Consider the following 22,767-nt stretch of genomic DNA (forward strand, 5'->3'; position numbering starts at 1 on the left):
AAATACAGTGTTTATGTTTGGACAACAGGTACTCATATAAATGTTTTTATACTTTTCCTTTTGGGGGGCCAAAATATTCATTTCTATCACTGGATGGACATTCTTATCATCACAGCAAATACGCTGAGTTTCGTTCATGCATCAATTTCTTCACTGTATCTTCAGATGTTTAATTTAATACGAGTCACACTTTCTTACTGGGGCCACAGGCCTGAATAAAGCAGGTTTCCTACACCCTCGTTCCTCACTAATAGAGAAGGTTTCAAACAAAAATTTAGATGATCAAAATTGCTCTGTTAGAGATAACCCTGTTGCTGTAGGTCTAGGCTCCTTTGGTGACTCAGAGAAGATTTATAAAGACAGACTGGAACAAATTATATGTTCGTGAGAGACAGAGCCCATGTTTTTGTTATTATCCACTGCTAAGTTAAGATAGTAAGGCTTTAGCCAAGTAAATGAAAATACTGAGCATATACATGTGTCAAGGATTGCGATGACTGGGATTCAAAGATGGAAGAGACCAAGTTCATGTCCAGGAACATTACACAGTCAGCAGGGGAGACAGAAGCACACAGATAAAACTGTAGCAGTGTAGTGACACATTACGTCATACAGAACACTACCATATAGAATAGCAATGATGACTTACTAAGTCTGGAAGGCAAACCGATATTTGAAGAGGTGAACATTGTGGTGTTTTGAATCCTGAAATGCTCCTGCATGTTTCAATCCACCATCGGCTGGATCAGAAACACTCAATGAGCATTTCAATTAATAACGGAGTCAAATGTTAGCAATTCTGTAAATGCACTTACTCTCTCAGCATATTGTCTAAGAGGCTTTATAATCTTGGGGATTCTTCAAACATTAAAAAAAAATCCCTTGTCTAAGGGAAGCGAACTTAGAAGTAATGCGGATACTTAGAGGAAATGTGCTTGTAATAGTAATTTTATTATGCAAGACAAAGAAAAATAGTCAAAAATAGAGTTACTATTTGAAACAATAAGAGAGGATTTAAAAAAAAAAACAATCTCCAATCAAAGAAGAGATAAAACAAAGCACTATTCATGAAATGCAGACCTGTTGGCCTCGCTGGTATTCTCTGGAAGCTAGGAATTGATTATACTACAAACTCAAAACACGGTCTATTTATGCCAATTAGGCCACAAAATAGATTATTCTATGTATGCATAATTAAACTGACTTCTAGATATTAAGGCAAGTTCAAAGTTAATTACACAAAATTAATTTGATTTGAGACAAGGAGGAAGATGTGTTTGTAGTACCCAAAGCAGTAAGACAGGATATGCTAATTTTGAATTAATTTGAACTTTCATTGCTGCAGTGAGCTTTCCATAGCAATGCCTACAAGAAAGGGCATTTCTCTCAATGGAATCAATGTCTGGGGAACATTCTTTAAGAAAATAAAAGGGCAAACGTGTATGCTTGTCCGTTTTGTGGCTACTTCATGCATCTTTGCAGCTCACTCTTTCCAAGGTGATCCTCTCACATGGAGTAGATTCCTTCTCTCCAGATGCTCTCCAAAGAGGGAGGGGGCAGGGGCTCACTGTCTGTCCATCTTCAGGTTCTGTCTCCTGCCATTGACCTCTGAGGATCCCTCCATTCTGGCTGCTTCTTACTTGAATTGGGTTCAGTCCTGCAGATTCCACCAGAAGCATTCCTGCATCAGGCACCAGCGGCCAGTCCTCCGGGGAAGCTGTGTGTGTGCCGAGCATCTCCAGCCGCGGCTCCTACCGAGGACCCAGGACAGAGATCCCATCACAGACAACCGGGAGGGGGCTTGTGTTTAGTAGAACATACAGCAAGTAATCCTTCTTGTGAAAAATAAGTAAAAACGGTCTTCTGTGCAACCTACATCAAACTAGTTGAGTTTTATTTCATTCTTAAAGGATTCACTGTGAAGAACAGCTCAATGTGATAGCAGATTTATATCCGATAGACCTCATTCACTTTAATCCTTCAATCACGTGTGTCCTCTGCTGTTTTGAGTGTTCAGGGTCTCTTTTTATTACTAATGCGTTTTGCAAAGGTTATCAGCAAGCAGCAGATTCATGGTGAGGGTTTACAGATACAACACGTGGGTGATTTTCCCAAGCTAATGCATTTGATGTAAGAGATGATTGAGAAATAAGATGAGTCGTCACTGCACGATGTTCTGTTTACCATGAAATACTTAAACAGGTGAGAGTGCGCAGCATCCCAAGGGCAAGCTCTTCTATACCTGGACACCACACACACACACATCATATTATACATAACCCAACCGGTTGTCAACAATAGCATAGCATCACCATGTATCGTGCCTCCTGTTGATATTGATGTTTTGAGTACTTTATTTCCTATAAAAGTGTTAGATGAATCTGTCTAAAAGCTAACGCTCTGGACTAGCTAGCTCCAACAATACTCCCAAAATAAGTACAGAAGTGTTTAGGATTTGTCAAAATATTTAGCCATAATCAAATTTAGTAATATCCATTTCCTGGGTGAACGTAAAGGTGCTTCCAATCACACACACACACCTCGACGTGATCTATTCTACATGTACAGATAGCTCACATATCTTAAAATAACTTAAAACCACTGTTCACTCTGGATCTATAGTGAAGAAAAAGAGTCTCTTCATTTCTCCAAGACAGAAATATATCACTAGGGAAGTGCACTTCTGGGACCGTGTGGACCAGAGAAACTGCACACATGAGAGTAAAGGAGCAGTCCCTGGGTTGCCCAGAGGCAACCGTGACCTGAACCTTAGGGTTTACAGGAACTTTGGTTTATTCTATTAACCAAGGGGCTACGGTCCACACAGGAAGGAGAACATGGTTTTGGCCCTAGAAAGTACATAAGGCTAGACAATCAAAAGGCTTAGGGAAGAGATACCTGCCCCACAGACACAGACAGGCAACTCATTGGGGAAACTCACTGGGGAGGATTCTGGGAGACAAAAGTTATACTCACAGACAGCCCTTTCTTGGTTTTAGAGGTTTAAACTCAGACTGCATGTGTGTCCTTAGGACATTTTAACTAAAGAATTAGCATAAAAATGGTCCCAGGTGGGTAACACTCCCTGAGCATCTGACCAAAGGGAGAGAAACCCTCTAGAGGGTAACCCTTGACTCAGGCCACACAGGACTCTCCCAGCCTGGCCACCAAGAGGCAGCAACTCACACCCCAAAGGACAAACACCAGGAGAAATAACGTTCCCTGAGCAGCTGTCATCAGACGTAACAGACAGCAAGAGTAGAAGCCTGAGAGCTCCAGATAATACAATGACTGGTTACAGACGGTATGACAAATATGTTTAAAACAAACTAAAGAACTGAAAATATAATACGAGAAAAGAACAAGAAACCGTATTTAAGAAAAATCAGATTTGATTTGAAAGAACAAAGTAGAACTCTTAGAAATGGGAAAAAAAGTCACTGAAATTAAAATGCAAAGTATGCATTGAACATCAGATTAACAGCTGCTCCAAACAGAGAAGTAAACTACGAGAAAGCACTGCAGAAATTACCCAGAACGAAGCACAGAGAGATACAGAGAGAGAGAATATGAAAGAAGTTAGAGGAGGAGAGAGAAAATGAAAAGGAACAGCATGCATCTAACAGGAGTCCCAGAGGGAAAAGGGAACGTTCACAGAGATGATGGCCAAGAATTTTTCATACTTGGTAAAATACACGCCTCTGATGATTTGCAAATCGAAGTCTCAAGAAGAATAAACAAAACAAAATTTACACCTAGAATCACTGCTATAAAATTAGAAATCTATACACACACGCGCACACACACACTCATGACAATGTTTATTTATACATCCATTTAGTCGCACACCTATTCTGTGCCAATGATGTTGCCTGGATCTAGAGGCATTAAGCTGATTAAGTCATGGTCTCGAGTCTTAGAACATTTGCTTCTTAGGGAAAGACAGCGATGTAAGCACACAATATGTAACCATGATGAGGTCCACAGTAGAGATAAGCACAGAACGTGGAGAGACTACCTGTGACCACGAAGGACAAAGGAAGGAGTCAGGAAAGCGCCAAAGGACAGAGGGACTCGAGATGAATGTTTAGAATGAGTGTTTTCCAGGTGCAGGAGGAGAACCCAGGCAGAAGGAAGAGTGTCAAGGCTTTCATTCATCCACTCATTTACCCACTCATTCATTGATTCATCCACTCATTCACTGATTCATCCACTCATTCATTGATTCATCCACTCATTCATTCATTCATCCACTCATTCATTCATTCACTCATTTACCCACACATTCATTCATTCACTCATTTACCCACTCATTCATTCATTCACTCATTTACCCACACATTCATTCATTCACTCACTCATTCTTTCATACACTCATTCATTCATTCACTCATCCCTTGATTCATTCACTCATTCACCCACTCATTCATTCCCTCGTTCCCTCATTCATCCACTGAACACGTTTGGCCAGATTCTTTCTGCAGGAGGACAGAACGCTTCATGGGAACGGGGAGGAGATTAGCGTGGCCAGGAACAGATGGAGATATGCATAAATAATTCTTAGGCAGACTAGAATGCTTGAGAGCAATGGTTTTAGAATTTTTTTCCATCATGAAAACTTTGAATACTAATCTTAAGGGATTCCAATATATAAAACAGGTAAAACAGAGATGCTCAGTTAAAAGAGGAGGTGTGTATTTAAGTGTGCATGGGTGTAAGTGTGTGTGTGTGTGTTCACAGTTGAAGCCCTATGATTCCGAGGTCCCTGTTCTCGTGACTGCATTTTATGAGTGAACGTCTCTATTAGGTCATTCTTATTCACAGAGATTTTATACTTCAGCAGCATTCTTTTAAAAGGACTACTTCTGCTCATCTATTTTATCTAAGTGGTTACGGCTGGTACATATGTGATCTTTTTATTTTTGCATATGTTTGTTTTGTAACTCAAAACATTACTGAAATATATTATTAGAGAAAATACTCTGCCACTGATTTACTGGATTTTCTAGGTGAGCTTTCATTTTACTTATAATGGTAATTTTGTCTTATCCTTGATAATGTTTATTCCTCTTAATTTTCTTCTCTGATCACAATGATTACAACTTTAGGATCAATGCTAAAAAGAATCTGGATTTATTTCACAACTGAATATGATGTCTTGAGATAAATAATTTTTTTCATGTGAAAGACTCCTTTTATTTCTAATTTCAAAAAAGATTTGGGAGTTGAATGTTTTTGTCTTTTGGCACCTACTGAAATGGTCAATTGATTTTTCTCTTTTTACTTATTGATGTGATGTATAGTACTAATAATTAAATTTCTTAATATTGATCACTGAGTAGCTTCTAATGGATTGCTAGATTCTATTTGCTAATATTTTATTTATGCCTGTATATCTACAAGTCAGATAATTTCTATTTGTTTCTTTAATCGGTAGTTCTTTTGATATGTTGATATCATAGATATTCTGGATTTAAATTTCTTTTTAAAATTTTCACACTGATAAAAGTTTTAAAAGTGGAACATACAGATAGCCAATGGATCGTTCTTCAACGATGTGAAAATAGCAACACTGTGACATATTTAGTTCAAATCTTTGTTTTTTACCAATAAATTTCACAGATAAAGTTAACATCCCCATCTGTCCATTTCACCTTCCTTATCAGAGGAAATCAGTATGATCAATTTTGTGTCTATCTTTTCAGTGTATTTTTTTAAATTAAATTATAGGGGCTTCCCTGGTGACACAGTGGTTGAGAGTCCGCCTGCCGATGCAGGGGACACGGGTTCGCGCCCCGGTCCGGGAAGATCCCACATACCGCAGAGCAGCTGGGCCCGTGAGCCACGGCCGCTGGGCCTGCGCGTCCGGAGCCTGTGCTCCGCAACGGGAGAGGCCACAGCAGTGAGAGGAACCGCGTACCACAAAAAAAAAAAAAAAAAAAAAATTAAATTATACATGTATGTATCTATAAAATATGTAATATTATTGTATTTAAAATTATATAAATATTATTTATATGTACCATTCAGCAAATTGCTTTAACTCAACTTTAGATTTATAAGATCTATTCTTACATACAGTTGAGGTTCATTTACTTACATTATTTTAAAATACTCTACCATGACCACCGCCTGATTAATTTATGCATTTCCTCAGATCCCATCATTTCTTTTCTTTTCTACTTGTGTATTTGCGTCTTTGCAAAGTGTGCCGGTGAAGACCCATGTCCATGTTTTTTATGCACATGCGTGGGTTTCCCTATGCAGAGTTTTTCCACCTCGGGGCTGCTGAGCTCTGCGATCTGATGACTCTCTGCTGTGTGGCCATCCTGGGGAAGGCGGGGCCGTTCTGCAGCTCCCTCTGCCTCTGCTCACGAGGTGCCAGTAGCACCCCCTCCCCAGGCTGTCACAGCCAAAGATGTGTCCAGATATTGCCAAGAGCGGCCTGTGGAGTAACACCCACCTGCCTTTGTATGTTATACACGTGTCCAACTTGACCAAACACTGTGCTTCGAAGTGGCTGTACTAACCTAAACTCTCATCGGGAGCGTGTCAGAATGCCTCACCCTTTGTATTATCTGATTTTTCTTACTGTTGCAAATATTTTCATTGTGGAATGGTACCTAATTATTCTTTCAGTTTCCATTGCCTCGATTACTCGTGAGAATGTGCATCTTTTCATGTGAGTATTGGAACTCTGGGCTTCTCTTCTGCATAATCTGCCTTCTGAAAAAGGAACAAAGAATTTTCTTCAGTCGCTCATTTCTGCAATGGTTTAAACAATTGTTTGTTCTCCGAAGGTCTGAAAGAACTCGCTTAGGAACTTCCTGGGCGTGGCTTCTTTCTGGGATGGAAACCAGCTAGATTCCTTCTATGGTTCTCATCTCATTGGATTTTTCATTTCTTTTAGAGTCAACGTCAAAGGATTCTTATTTATTTCGTGTCACTCCCTCCGTGGTTATACCCTTTATTTCTATTACCAACGATCAATATTTAGTTTTCTAGTGACCTTTTGTTTGTTTGCTTTTACTTCCATATTTTGTTTCTAATTTTATTACACTGTAGACAGACTATAAACCCTGTACAATTTTGGAATTTGGGAATTTATTAAACTTTACTTTATGGCCTAAGATGTGCTCAATGTTTTAGTAAGTATACCATAAATGCCTGAAATATAGTGTTTCCATGAAAAGCACAGACTTTGGTACAAGCTTTCACGTGCTTACCTGATACATCTCTGCTCGTCATTTTACTTTAGGTCATTTCAGTTCAAAAGTACAGCTTCAGGCTCTATGAATTTTCATTTTACAGAAGTGCTGTTTGTGTGGTCCCTCACATAACCTGTGTAAGCTGTCCACATACACTCCTTTTACCTAACAAACTACACTCCATTCTCCTTTCAACTGTTTGTATGTTCAGTTCTTTACATGTATCATGCCATTCTTTTCTTATATGTTAACATCAATGCAACATGATTTTCTAGATGAGTGCCACATTGCTGCTCAAATATAAAGCATGAGAAATTAGGTACTCTTATAAGGTTGAACTCTTTAGTGTATGTCTTCTTAAAGCTAAATAAAACTTCAATGGCTTAGTAAAAAAAAAGAAAAAAAAGAAATTAGGTATATCTGTAATCATATTATTACATATAATTATATGCAATATTTTGTATAAGATTTACCTAGAACATGATGGATACAGTGTAATCTCACGTAGTTGTTGACAACAACTACCTTAACGCATTTACTGATGGGAGGTGTGAGGACGTGTCTGGCACTTGGATGGGCCACCTTGCCCATCATCCCACCCTTCCTCGCCTCCAGGCTGCTCCCCTGCTCTCCTCACTTCTTTCCCTGAAGGCCTCAGGAATCCATCCTAGCTTCCTCTCTTGTTCAAGCTTCTCCCATCCCTCTTTCCTAGGCATCCTCCCTGGAAGGCTGGGGAGAGGAGCAAACGCAAAAGGCGAGCACGGGCAGTGTCGCCTTCAACCTTGGGCTGAGCAGAGATGGGCTGGGGGATTCCTAACACAAGAGAAAGTTCTAGAAATCTCACTGAGGGGCTTCCTGGGCAATGCCTGGCACTCTACTGAAGATGTGCCTGGTGGAAAGGACGGTGGCAGTCAGAGACAGCTCATCATGGAGTGCAGTCGTACTCTGGGTCTGAAGGTCATCCTGGCTTCAGACTTCCCAGGGTTCAGGTCCCTCTGAGTTTTGTTGATTTCCTTATCGCTGAGAAGGCAGGAAAGGCTGCCTTGTGGGATGTGTGAGAACTCAGGTAGCCTTGAATTTCTGTGATGTGCTCAACCCTTTCCTGCCCTGGCACCAGGGAAATATTAAGTCCATTTGTTTCATTGGATTCCACACAGCAGCATATTTGCCCTGCCCGGTTTGACCTCATCTTCAAAGAAAATTTTTGAAATTTCCAAAGTCTTGTAAAGTATAAATACATTTCCAGATCAGAAGGGCCTGTCTGTGAGTCCATTTCACAAGCTGGACTTTTATTTAGGCGTCATCAGGGGCCTCTGGACGGCCGGCACCTGCAGAGCCCTGATTCACCCAAGACTATGGCTCTCCTTCGGGCACATTCGAATCCCGGGGGCGAGTCTCAATGCCAGGCCACGCCCCAGGCCAATAACATCAGAATCTCCAGGAAGGGTCAAGCACAGGTAGGTTCGACATTCCCGAAGGGATGCGGGAAGTCACTCAAGGAAGATCAGTCTCGCTGTTGTGCAGAGGAGGGCGTAAGAGAAAGAGACGCTCAAGTACAAATACAGTGCATCATTCCTACTTCCTCACGTAGGAAGATCACTGGTATTTGGGCAAGACACTCATTTTCTCTAAGTGTCCTTGGGTTCTGTTATTTCTGCATCTGGGACCTTCTCTATCTGGGGAACGCCTGCTCCTCCAGTCACTAGGGCATCGTGCTGGCCAGATGATGGCTGAGGTCCACAGCCGAATCTCACTTGTCATATCGCAGGCTAAAGTCCGCCTCCATCTGGCTGTGGCTCTTTTGCACAGGAGGACCCTGCAAATTCAGTCACAGGCTACCTTGCGTCTTGGTATTCTTAGTCTCCAGCACAGTGCCTGTAACCCGGACAGAGCTACAATCTGAAATAAATTATTTCTCTAATATATTTTTTTCTTCCAGTTTTCTCAGTAAAACTGTAATTGACATACAACACTGTATAAATTTAAGGTGTACAGTACAATGATTTGATGTACATACATCATAAGGGATTATCACCGTAAGTGGAGTGAACCTCCATTACGTCAACTAAAAAATTAAAGAAATAGAAAGAAATGTTTTCTTGTGATGAGAGCTCTTAGGATTTACTCTCTGAACTTTATATATAAAAAGAGCAGTGTGAATCATACTCATCCTGATGTACATTAGATCCCTGGCTCTTATTCATCTTTTAAGTGGAAGGCTGTACCTTTCGACCACCTTCATCTAATTCCCCTTCCCCCAAACCCTCACCTCTGTAAACATATATCTGATCTCTTTTTGAGTTTGTTTGCTTGTTTGTTTTTGAAGTATAACTGACCTTCAACACTATGTTAGTTCCTGTTACACACCACAGTGATTCGATTATTTCTCTACATTTCAAACTGATCACCATGAGAAGTCTAGCTGTGATCTGTCACCGTACAAAGACGTTACATAGTTATTGACTATAATCCCCACGTTGCACATTTCCTACCGTGACTCATTTATTTTGCAGCTGGAAGCTTGTACCTCTTAATCTCCCTCACCCACGTCTAAATGTTTTTGGCACCAGAAATTCAAAAGGTGTCCTGATTATGAATTGGATACAGTCCAGAGCATCTGTCAATGTGAAGGGCGTGTTCTCTAGGTGAGGAAAGAGCCTGTCTGGGGTAAGCCCACCTGGGAGCCTTCGTCTGTGGTCTTGCTCCTATTTCTCTCCAGAAACCGCACTAGGAAACACCAGTCCTGTTTCTCTTCTTGTGGCCCTTGGTCTCTAGGTGCTTGCTGTGCTGCTCTCCCGTCTCCACGGACATTTAGACTCAGCCGGCACCTCTGCTTCTCTTTCTAGTGGCACTGTATCCACCTCTCCGTCCTCAGCCCCCACTTCTCACTCTCCCCTCAGCCCGGCCACGAGGCCTCCGCAGCTGCTCCCGGAGACGTGTGCCTCCCGGGGACGAGGGGGCAGAGGCTGGGCTGGAGGCCCCGCGGGGGGAGGCAAGAGACTGCAGTCCATTCTGTCCTCCAGGGAAAAACGCTAGGAGGTCTTAAGGGATGCGGGAAGGGCGGGATCTGACTGCTGCTTCCGAAAGAGAGCGGGGCAGGGATGGTAACGGGGCCAGTCGGTGTTGGGAAGACTTGAAGAATGTCAGGTGAGAAAGGATGACAGCCAAGCCCAGGGCGGCAGCAGGAACACGGGGAAAGGAGGGACAGCCAACAGGGCCACTGGTGAGACTGGAGGAAGCCACGATGGGGGGTCAATCCCACCCACTCACAGCTCCTTCGATTCAACTTACGTGCTACAAACCCTCAGGACACCTCGCACATCTTAGCAGGGGCGTCCAGCGGGGCGGATGGACGAGCCAGCATCCTATCCAAATGAACTTTTCTCTCTATAAACTCAGAGACTACTGGGTATATTTAAACACAAGTTTTGACTCTATGGCCCTAAACTGACGGTGAAGACAGCAGAAACCCTTTGCTTCCTCCAAGTTTCTCTAAGAAGTTTCATGCAGCCGAAAGAGTTCAAACTGCAAAAGAGACAGCCGTGTCAGAACAGATACAAAGTCTGAAAATAAACACCCTCAGGATGAGTGCTGGAAAGCCCCAGGTTACGGTAAATAGTAACCCAAATGAGGAAAGCCATGACATCATTTTGAAAACCTTCTTTATCTTGAGCGCAAGCAATAACTGGGGGGATAAGACATTCTCAGTGACTTTAGTTAAACAGATACTTTCATATGTGCCACAGTTAACAGGGACTTACTCAGAGCCTATTCTGTGCCAAGAGCAATTCCAGCCACTTTCAACTGGTCAGTGACCCAGACGAACACCTACACCCTCATGGCGTGTAAATTCCCGTGGGGGCAGACGAGGCACGGGGGGTACCCTGAACGAGTCAATCCTGGCGTGTGTTAAGGTGCTGAGTTCTACGGAGGGAAGCGCGCAGAGCATGAAGAGGGCTTGGGGGTGCCGGGCTCGCTGGGAAGGGGTGATGTGAGCCAAGCCTTGAAGACGTAAGGAGGGAGCCAGGTGGAGTCTGGAGGAGGAACATTCTGGGAAGAGGGGCCAGCGGGAGCAAAGCTGGGTGGGAAGGCTCAAAGTGGGACATGGAGGCCACAGTGTGGTCAGGCAGGGAGCCACGGGGAGACCAGGGAGGTCAGTGCCAAGGGACCAGATCACAGAGCCACGGGGAGACCAGGGAGGTCAGTGCCGAGGGACCAGATCACAGAGCCTCAGAGGCCGTTGCTGGCTCCCTACCCTTAGGGGAACGAGGAAAAACTGCAGGGCTGGCAGAGGAGGGCTTCAGAGAATCCTTCTGGCTGTTGCCTTGAGGACTGGTCGCTGACGGGGACCAGGGACACCTGTGCCGTCATCCAGAGGAGACACGTGGGTGACACCTGGGGTGGCGGCAGTGGAGAGTGGGAAGTGGGGCCAGCTGATGGGTCGCCTGTGGTTGTGAGAAGAAGGCCGGCACTGCCAGCGGAGGATGGAGCAGGTTTGGGGGCGGGGGGCTGGGCTGATCAGGAGCTCAGACGGGACACGTCCAGTTGGAGATTTCTATTAGATGTCCACGTGCCCAGGGGGGCAAATATAGCTTCATATCAGAATCTGATTTGTGTATTAGCGCCAGCATGCAAATGTTTTAATATGCTAATTCCTCTTAGCCAACCAAGGCCATAAACTGGTGGTGGAGGACAGGGGAAGGGCTTTGCTTCTTCTGAGGTTCTGGGATGAAGCTGCAGCTAGCTGAGAGAGCTCAGTGATGAGAGAGCCCACTGTCCCCACTGTCCCCACTAACAGACACAGCGGACAGCTTCACACCCGGCTTCTGAGATCAGAGTAAACAGTTGCTGGGTAGGGAAGGTGTGGCTCAGGGGTAATTCGTGTAACCATAAAATCTGATTTTTTTTTTTTTATGCAGTATGCGGGCCTCTCACTGCTGCAGCCTCTCCCGTTGCGGAGCACAGGCTCCGGACGCGCAGGCTCAGCGGCCATGGCTCACGGGTGCAGCCGCTCCGCGGCATGTGGGATCTTCCCGGACCGGGGCACGAACCCGTGTCCCCTGCATCGGCAGGTGGATTCCCAACCACTGCGCCACCAGGGAAGCCCGTAAAATCTGATTTTAATTAACGATGAGGTTAACACAAAGTCCTGGGGTGGCAGAAACCTTCAAACAAGCAAGAAACAAAGGACCCCAAACTGCTTGGCTTGAATTCTGAGAATTCTGAATCTGCACGAAAGAGCGGGCCCAGAGACTGCAGCAGATGAGGAAAGGCTGCAGACAGAGGCCTGAGAAGCCTGGGTCTTGGGGGAAGGGAGAGTGGCCGTGGTGGTCTGGGGCAGGCGGGGCGGGGCCAGACAGGCCAGAGGTCCAGTTTCTCTTTCCCTCTCCATCCTCACTGGGAATGAGACCCCACAGCCCTCAGCAGTCGCCCCGTCAGCAGTCAGCAGCCCCCTTCCTGTGCGGTGATCCCGCCGGAGTTGGACACCCTTAGACACTCATTTAGCTGCCCTGTCTTCACTTTATCACCAGTTCCTGTATCTCTTCATTCTTCTCTGTGTCTGAATTCGCCCCAGTCTGGACCACATTTAACTGCATCCTTTGGTCAGCTGGCATCCTCCCAGCGGGCTGCCGGGTACCCGGACCGGAGGAGCAGCTGTGATCTGTGCCCTCGGGGCCCCAGCCTCCCCTCAGGTGTCAGAGAGCCTTTCTCCGGGTAGCGTGATCTTTTGTGGCTCCTTTTCAAACATTTCTGCAAAATCTTTCATCTGTTATCAAGACATCAGGGTTTGAGAGGCAGAAATGTGAGGTGTTTAAGAGAGACCCTTATGCTCCTAGGATGGGACCTTGGGTGATTCACTCAGCCTTGTGTCAGGCTGGGCTGTGGATAAAGTGAGATGATAAACATCAAGTTCTTAGCACAAGCAAATGTTGGTTATTTGATTTTAATTATTCCTCCCACACGCTTTCAGATTCCCCTGTGGAGTTACAAGAATAAACAGCCTTAGCTTCAAAATGCTGCTTCTTATCACAGCCTGGAATGTAATCTTAGGTTTGTGTACACACACGTAAACACACACCTTTCACCGTAGGATTCTACATAAATATCCACATCGTGTTGTCAGTTTCAGAACCCACCCTGTAATACGCACAACGCACATCTGGTTTGAACTCGCCGAATCCACTTGAGGGGACAGATTATTGGTAACAAATCGTGCGTTCCAAAATCTTATTGAGGTCATCATCATCTCTGATTAAATAAGCGCAGGGTTTTGAACTTAAAGAAAATCTCTATTTTTTTTTTTTCTACTTCTAGCTGGTACAGAAAGGCAAAGCATTTGAAGCATCTGAATTGATTTTCTGCCACAGGGAAAATGTGAACAGGAAGTTCTCCAGGAGTGTTCAGGTTCTGCCTAGGGTTGCACTTTCCTTGGTATCTCAGTAACAGTAACGAGGTGCTCTCTGTCGGAGAAGCCCGGCCGCGGGGCTGATGGGAGACCCTCTGATTTCTCAGCCCATCAGCACCCGCTGCGGCCAAGTTCCCCCCCCACCCCCCACCCCCCGTCCTCCTTCCCACACCTACTCTCAGCCGCCCTCACCTCTTCAAAAGGGCTGTGTTGATTTTCATCAAAAGATCCAATTACGTTTCGATAACTGAAACAAGTAATTCATCACGGTGACCACAGACTCGGAGCCCGACTCATACAGCAGAAGTTGGGGAAGGTCCCTGGGCCCAACTGCATGGGGGCAGAGACACAGGCTTGGAAGAAGCCTTCCCCAGACCCAGAGCTCCTACAAGAACTCAAGTTCTGACACTAGCTCGTCATCTTTTTCCAAACAATTATCCCTTCAGCTGTCCCCACATGACTCTGATGGGAAAGAGCCTCCTATAATAATATGAACGATCTTGCTGTTCCTTGTATGCCGCCTTCTAGGACCTACTCGAGGCAGCCTGTGCAGTCCTCACTCACAGCAGTGCTCCGAGGTGAGCCCTTTGTCACGGAGGAGCAAAGAGAAGCAGAGAGAGGTTGCCCGATTTTCCCAAATTACCCAGCCGGCAAGAGGCAGGTTTAAACTGTGTCATTGGGACTTCCCTGGTGGCGCAGTGGTTAAGAATCCGCCTGCCAAGGCAGGGGACACGGGTTCGAGCCCTGGTCCGGGAAGATCCCACATGCTGCGGAGCAACTGAGCCCATGCGCCACAACTACTGAGCCCACGTGCCACAACTACTGAAGCCAGTGGGCCTAGAGCCCGTGCTCCGCAATAAGAGAAGCCACGGCAATGAGAAGTCTGCACACTGCAACGAAAAGTATCCCCCGCTCGCCGCAACTAGAGAAAGCCTGCGCGCAGCAACGAAGACCCAACGAAGGACCACCACCAACTGCATCCGCAGGGCAGATGTGGGCGGACGGAACTGGAGACGCGTCACAGCCGAGCGCGGGGTGCCGTCTGCTACAGTCACAGGGTTTGGAAAGGAGACATATTCACACACACAGAACTGGAAACAAGTCTCTCCAAAATGGCAGTGGAGTCACCAGACAAGCACTTGGGGAGACTGTGGTCTCCTCTACAAGCTTCTGCAGCCTGCAAAAGCCACGCCCCCGTTTACGCTGGATTGTTCTCTACACCTTGCCTGTTTAGCATCTCGACACAGTTCCTCATAAAGTAGAACACAATACAGTAATTTCTAAGAGGAAATAACTTTAAAGGGAGAGAGACAAAGAGAGACTGAGGAAGAGGGAGGAAGGTCACGGGAGCAGATGTGAAGGTCATTTTCAGTGAGTGCTTGCCTTGTGGTCCTGAGGTCGGATGAGTCCTCCTTTAGGTGAGAAACAATTACTGCCATGTTTTCAGACCTATGCAAGATACACTACACAAGCCGCAACTGCCCTCATCCTAAACTCTGGGGAAAAAATATGTTCTTTATTCATGTGTGTGTGTGTGTGTGTGTGTGTGTGTGTCTGTGTGTGTGTATGTGTGTGTGTATTTATTTATTTGTATACATATGTAAATATATATATTAAAAATTAGATCTTTGGATTTTTTAAAGTTTCTTTTCTTCAATCAGCAAACAACTAAGTTTTCACCTGACTGATACTCACCTCCACTCCTATAGGCTGAGCAACTATAGAGAGAACCTCGAAGAACATGTTAACAGCCCCTTCCCCTAAATTGCTTGAGGCCTGGTCAGCTCTGCTGCCTTGCAACAAGGCCAGGAGACTTCACGTGATATGACAGAAAAGCAATATTTATTAAAGACTTTGGAGCTAGGAAGTTTATAGTTAAATTGGAATTTATCAAATGTTGATCTGCCCTGAGTGTAAGGGGTGGGATTGAAGAGGCACACAGATGAGAAGCCGTGCAAACGAGACACAGGTCCAGCCTGTGCTGGGCGCCAAGGTGGCGTCTTTGAGAAAGACAGCTTTGCTTTCCGTCCAGGGTTCCTGAGATGTGGAAGGTTAGGGCTGCCTGTGTTGGATTCTCCCCCACGTTAGAAACACAAGCCAACAAAAAAAGACGTGTGTGTGAGAGAGAGGGAGAGACAGAGACAGAGAGACACAGAGAGACAAAGACAGAGATTGAGACACAGAGAGACAGAGACAGACAGACACAGAGAGAGAGAGAAAGGGAGAGACAGAGACTGAGACACAGAGAGAGACAGAGACAGAGAGACACAGAGGCAGCACTTGAGTTCCTGGGTCTAGTTATCCCACCCAAGCATAACTTCTCTTTTCTCCAGTTACGTGACCCTCTGAGTCCTTCTCCTTCTTTCTTTTTTTTTTTTTTTTGTTCTTAAGTGTGTGAGAGTTGGGCATCTGACACGAGGAATCAAGCAATTCTGATGAACAGAAAACTGGAAGCCACATATGCCTGGGTTTGGAACCAGGCTCTTTCACTGACTACATTTACCAGCTAAGTGGCCTTGAGGAAGGCTACGTGCTAAGTAGCACGTATCTGTGCTTCGTATTTATTACCAACACAACTCAGGTTACCGCAGCTCCCCTTCGCTCTTCCGTAGGGTTCTGAGGACAAGCTAGAGGCCGAGGGCAGTGCCTGACTTCTGCGGCTCCTCCGTCTGCCCCCTCCGCTGCTGGGTGGACATAACTCACGAATGGAAGGAAGTTAGAAAGCCGCGGGCCCTGACCTCTTCCTGCTGGCTTTTCACAAGTGAAATTTACCTGCGCATTGGCAGGGGTGATCCAACCCTCTTTATATTGTCAATGTAACCTTCAGCTAGCGTAATGAATGCACTTCAGAATTTTTCTTATGTTACTGCTGGATAAAGAAATGACCCAGAACTGCTTTTTTATGGTAGTTAGAGGGAACAGACTCTAGCATGTCCTAAGTTAGTTTTGCTGAACCGACTGTAAATAAAAACACACATACAGACTGACCCGGTGCTTCCCCTCTCATTTTCTTTCAAATCTCTTTGATGCAAAGGTGCAAAGGCAGCTGGTGTTATTTATAGGCAACGTTGCTGCAGAGACAATACAGGGTTGTGGCCAAGAGTCAAACTGGGCCCCTGGTTGGCCTCTCCATCCTCATGTCCTGGGCCATCCAATGAGAACGCGGTCCTGCACCTTCTGCTTAATTACCGGCGAGGATTCGCCGAGACAAGGGAAAACTAGGAGAGGGACCGGCCTATGCTAAGCGCTCCGTAAGTTGCATACATTACGACTGTGATTATCATTTAGATAATAATTAATAATAGAATCAGTTAGAAACACATTACAGATTGACATACATACACTAATATGTATAAAATAGATAAATAATAAGAACCTGCTGTAAGAAAAATTAAATTAAAAACAAACAAACAAACAAAAACAAGACCTAGCCACAAGCCTCATAACTACTGTAAATCTAAAGCAGTGAGAGTGTAAATGACATTTGGAGACATCTACAACCACCGTAGTGTGAAATGAAAATATCTGTGAATTCTATACTCAATATTATGTAATAACCTGTAAGGGAAAAGAATGTGAAAAAATATATATATACATGTATAACCGAATCGCTGTGCTGTATACCTGAAGCCTACATGATATTGTAAATCAACTACATTTCAATAAAAAATTTTTTAGAAAAGAAAAAACATATAATACCTCCTGTCTCAAATCTTTGTCTTGGGAGCACCTTCAAGGATGCATGCCTAAAATGTGTACTGAGTGAATCTTGTATTATATCACAAGATCATCCTCAAAGAATACTTAAGTTTACCCTTACCTTTTTAAAAATTATGTGTCTTTCTCAACTGAAGTTCAATGCACATAATAAAGCCTTAGCAAAAACTGAACATTCGTTGAGAGTTCATTGCTGCAGCATCTACTGCGACAGGTGTACCCCAGCAGCACTTACAAGTTCAAGTACTCAGTGAGTCAGAGTTTCCTTTCACTAACACACAAGGTTAGAAACAGGTCATGCACTGAGTCAAACATCGCTTGCTCTCAGCTTGTAATTCAAAATCTGACCTTTGCTGAGAACGTTCTTATGTAGCACCACAATCATTTCCATCATTAATCAATATGAAGGGAGATTCGGAATAATTTCTTTGTATTTCAGAGCCCAACTGTTCTGGGACTACATCCATAAAAGCTGTTTAAAGTAGGTTGAAGATAAGCAATTAATGACTATTTCTAACTTTCATTAAATCTCAATTCCCAGAAACATAAATGACATTTATTGCCCAGATGTAATGTTAGTATTTTTTTGAGATAAAACTTGAAAAACAAACAGCCAGGAAAAAGAAAAAGTAAATCATAGGAAGAACCATAAATAAAAAAGAAACCTTTAATGATGTTTTTTTTTTTTTTTTTTGCTCCTGTCTAACTTTGTGGAGAGTTTGCCATCTAGTGGGAATTCTCAACCAATGCACCCTTACTGCCGCTGCTCAAAATGTTGAGACCTATAGACATTTTTCTTGTTGCCGTTGTTTCAACAATCTGTCCAGGAAGATTTTATGCAAAGTGTTATAAATATTGTTTGCGTTCAGTTAAGCTGTAGGAGCTGATGTCTATATCTGTACCATTTCTATTCCATAAGCAAGAGTGCTATCTGCTTGTTCTAGATACTGTTCCAATTTTACAAACAAGGAAGTATTTTTAGGTGCATTTAACACTGAAATAAACCTGCATAAATTTTCATGTGAGACTTTGAAAACTTTTAGCTCCAAAAACAGAGTCAAAGTTAAAAGAAAAACAAAACGCTTTTGTAGCTTTAATTACAGTAGCATTAGTTACAACAATACTTTCTTCTCTCTGGAGTTCTAATCATGTAAGGACACGTGATAAACATTGGATATGCCTTCAGCTCGCAATTCCTGCTCCATGCCTATTTTATGTTTCATGTGGGTAATGAATTGGTAGTAATAAAGAAAAGATGTATTTGAAGGAGGCAGGCTTGCAAAATTTTGTAACGTTTGCTTTAAGACTCAACATACTTCATCAAAATTTCAAGACAAGCTATATTATGGAATAAGTATTGAATAAGCAAAGGAATATTCAGATGGTAATCTAGGTGCTGATTTGCTCTATTTAATAGACATAGCAACATCTTTTAAATAAAATCAGATAAGTAGGTGTGATGATAATATTGTTTATATATAAGCAATATTATATATTTATTTATATTATGTTTATACAGATTTATTTATATATTGTTTATGTTTATATTTTTATATGCACAGTGATCTACTTTACCTATGAATACTGATTTCAAGGAGGAAACTCAGAAGGATCATCAATTTGTGAAAGGTTAGAAGGCTAACAAGTTCAACTTTATACTACTTATTGTAAACCAGCCAAACAATTTCCAAAATTGTGGTACCTAATATGTGTAATTACTAAGCAAAGGTGATACCCCGACCCAAATTCAAATATCATACAAATATTAGCTCCTCAAGCCTGACCAGCACTGTAACTGTTGGAAGATTCATATATCACAAAAACACTGGGATGTACAATGCGTTATAACTTGCAAAACAGCTTGTCTTATCATGAAAGAATATTTTGTCTGTGGAATTCTCATCGTACAAATGTTCCAGTGGACATGGCTTATGAATCTGGAGTGGCGGTGTACATTTTTACTGAGGAATGCTGTTTTGTGCCCATTAGATATTTATAATTCATTTTAATAAAATAACTTCTTTGTTCAAGGGACTTGAATTATTCATGATTTTTCGGAGTTCTTTCCTGTCAGAGCTTCTCACAAAGCAGTCCCTGACGTTTGACTTTCTAAATAGCCTAAGTGATTCCAAACCCTCTTTTGCAAAGAGAAACGGATGTTGGAATGGAGGTCAATAAAGAAATGCTTGTTTTCTCCTACACGCTCTCACACTTCAAAAGAGGGGTCCAAGCCACAGACCAAGAAGTTGAATTGTCTCTCTGAATGCTGGATTAGATTGTTGCCTTTTGTTCTTCAGTGGCTCCGCGTCTGCAATGCCAAGCACACGCATGTACGTGCACGCGGGCACACGCATGTACATGCACTCACACACACGCGCGGACGCACCGAAGCCAATGGCCTGCTATCAGCTTTGAGCTTTTGCTAATAAGAAAGATCAGGAACACAAAACTCCAAGACTTTTCTTCCTCACAGGCTGCCCTGAACACCTACCCCACGGTCCCCAATCTGAGGCTTTTCCTCCCATTAGAGATGTGCGATGTAGAAAAACAAAAAATGAATTCCAAGTAATGGGGTTTCTCAGTACTGCTGTTGTATAATATATTCACTTCGGTATAGACCTCCTTATGGTTCTGGGTTTGATTTTCTCCTTCATGAAATGAAGGGATTTAAAAAAAAAAACATTTCTAATGCTCTGGTAGCTTAGAATTTCTATCTTTAAATCACTTTCGTCTGGGCAATCATGCTTTGATATCGGTGTTTTCTTCTTCTGAATTTCTGTTGTTTTGGGGGGACAGTAAACCTCCAAATAGTCTCTTACTTTGAATAAAAAACGATTTTGATGAGGCCTCCTTACCTCACGTCTCCTGTTTGACATGATAAAGTGTATCTATACTGCTGGATGTAGTATTTTCAAAGAAACTGAATAAGAGCTGTTAATCATGTAACAGTGACTTCGAATACGGCCAATTCATTCCCCTCCCCCGGTCCCACGCCCCACATCATTCACCCCCCGCCAACCCAGACAATGGCGACCACAGATATTGTTCTGTCCCTTCTCGGACAGGTCTAGGGGTTCCACTCCATTAAGACCCCATCGCCCCTGGAAAATCCCCCGTCTCTCAGCTTGCATTTGACATCTCCACCTACTTGTCCAATCAGCTCTCCACCTTCAACTCTCAAACAACATGATTGGTCCTCAGGCCATGATCCGCCTCCCCAAGCATCCTTTATTTTCTCTCACAAAAGTTCTCATAAAATCATGACCACTCACACCATTCTTCTCGAATCCAATAACAAACAATCAGGAAACAATAACTCAGGTGTCAATAGATATCTGAAGTAAATCCACGTCTCTCTCAGAGTCCAGCTCCTCCCTGCTTTGCCAGGAATTCACTGCTGTGTGTGGACCCGCACACCCAGCTCCCTCTCTGCCTATCTCTCACCCACTTCTCCTCTGAATGGGGTTTACTCTCCTTATTGGCTCGCTCCCATCCTATCCAAATCTGGACCAGTCCTTGTGGGAAGACACACCGGATCAGGCAGTCGGCGGACATGCACACATTGCAAAGACACCCCTCAGCTCACTGTCTTAAGAATTCTCCCCTCCGCGGCCCTCCTGTGACCAAGGCATCCTCATTTTAACAAACACTTTCCTCCTCCATTGCAGAAAATCAGCCCCCCAGTTTATGTGTATTGTTCATCTGAAGCCATTATGTAACCTCGTCTGTTACTAATGAATCATAATTGCTCAAATATTATGTCCCATTATTTCAAAAGACTACTGAAAATTAGGAATGCATAGCTAATGTTATATCCAAAATACGGCAAAGGAATATAAAAGTTTATATGTGCGCTAATTTTTTATTCTGATCTGAAAACTAGGAAAATAGAAACACAAGTTAATACACATACACAAAACTTCACCTAAACACTCAATAAACGGTAACAGCCCTGTTATACAGATAGTTCTAATCTAATAGTATATCCAACTATTCTCCTAAAAGAAGTCACCATTTCTTCTCTGAAAAATAAGAAGAAAATTTAAGACCGCTAAAATGCAACCACAATTTGAAGGCAGAACTACCAGGCTGAACACGTATAATCACTTACCGATGGGCATATAAATTGTTAAGGTGGAGTCCATACTTCTCTTCAGCAGATAACCCATCCATCAACAAGGAGAAGATGAGAAAATTGCTCTGGCCGAGAGGTTGTGAAACAAGTCTGGATTTCTCTAGCATATATGTATAAATTCTGGCTGGTTAAGGAAAGAAAAGGGATTCTGTCAAATGGCATTATTAGTTTCATTTCCATAAATTGACACAGATTAATCAGAAGAAATAATAATGCAGCTTCTTCCCAAGCACAGACCTTTTAAAAACAAAATAACAGACTTTATTTTTAGAGAAATTTTTTAAGTCCAGAAAAATTAAGCAGAAAGTACTGAGTTCCAACATACCCTCTCTCTCCCCTCCCTCACACGCTGTTTACACTATTATTAACACCTTGCGCTAGAGTGGTACATATGTTAAAATGAATGAACCGATATTGATACACTATTATTAACTAAAGTCCGTAGTCTACACTGGCATTTGCTCTTGGTGTTGTACAGTTCTATGGGGTTTGAGAAATTTGCATGTCATGTGTGCACCATTACAGTACCATACAGAGTAGTCTGCCCTAAAAATCAGTGAACCACCTACTCACCCCTCCCTCGCCCCCAACCCCTGGTAACCAATGATCTTTTTACTGTCTCCATAGTTTTGCCTTTTCCCGAACGTCATATAGCTGGAATCACACAGTATGTGCCCCTTTCAGATTGGTTTCCTTCACTTAATAATATGTATTTAAAGTTGCTTTTTGGTCTTTTCATGGCTTTACAGCCCATTTTTTATTAGTGAATACTATGGCATTGCATGAATATACTACAGTTTGTTTATCCATTCAGCTATTAAAAAACACCTTGGTTGCTTCCTGTTTTTGCAATTATGAATAAAGCTGCTATAAACATTTATGTCTACATTACGTGCAGATGTGGTTTTCAACTCAGTTGAGTAAATGTCAAGGAATGTGATTCCCAGATCGTATGGCAAGGCTATGATCAGCTTTGTAAGACGCTGCCAAACTATCTTCCAAAGCGGCTGCACCATTTTGCATTCCCATAAGCAATAAATCACAATTCCTGTTGCTCCAGATCCTTGCCAGCACTTGGTGCTGTTGGTGTTTTGGATTTTAGCCATTCTAACAGGCGTGCAGTGGTATTTCATCCTTGCTTTAATCTGCATTTCCTAGATGACGTATAACGTGGACCATTTTCTCACGTGCTCATTTCCATTTGTCTGTCTTCTTTGGTAAGATGTCCGTGCAGATATTTTGCCCATGTTTAAAACTGAGTTGTTTTCTTACTGTTGAATATTAAGAGTTCTCCATATATT

The 22,767-nt window shown here is 43.2% G+C and overlaps 1 protein-coding gene and 1 long non-coding RNA gene across 2 annotated transcripts in view; one reads left to right on the plus strand and one right to left on the minus strand.

Annotated features, from left to right (window-relative positions):
- The window catches only part of LOC113625360 (uncharacterized), a 38,323-nt gene extending 36,505 nt beyond the window's left edge, over nt 1–1,818 (plus strand). Inside the window, exon 4 of the long non-coding RNA XR_003434635.1 lies at nt 1,586–1,818. This is a non-coding gene — a long non-coding RNA (uncharacterized LOC113625360). The remainder of the gene's footprint in view (nt 1–1,585) is intronic.
- Nucleotides 1–22,767, minus strand: part of MYO16 (myosin XVI) — a 401,447-nt gene that overhangs the window by 211,158 nt on the left and 167,522 nt on the right. Inside the window, exon 15 of the mRNA XM_027115848.1 lies at nt 21,443–21,590. Within this exon, the coding sequence (XP_026971649.1) occupies nt 21,443–21,590 (148 nt within the window). The remainder of the gene's footprint in view (nt 1–21,442; nt 21,591–22,767) is intronic.

This window comes from Aethalodelphis obliquidens, unplaced genomic scaffold (genome assembly GCF_003676395.1).
Source record: "Aethalodelphis obliquidens isolate GAN/ISIS:26980383/991018 unplaced genomic scaffold, ASM367639v1 scaffold15, whole genome shotgun sequence".
Classification (NCBI taxonomy): Eukaryota; Metazoa; Chordata; class Mammalia; order Artiodactyla; family Delphinidae; genus Aethalodelphis; species Aethalodelphis obliquidens.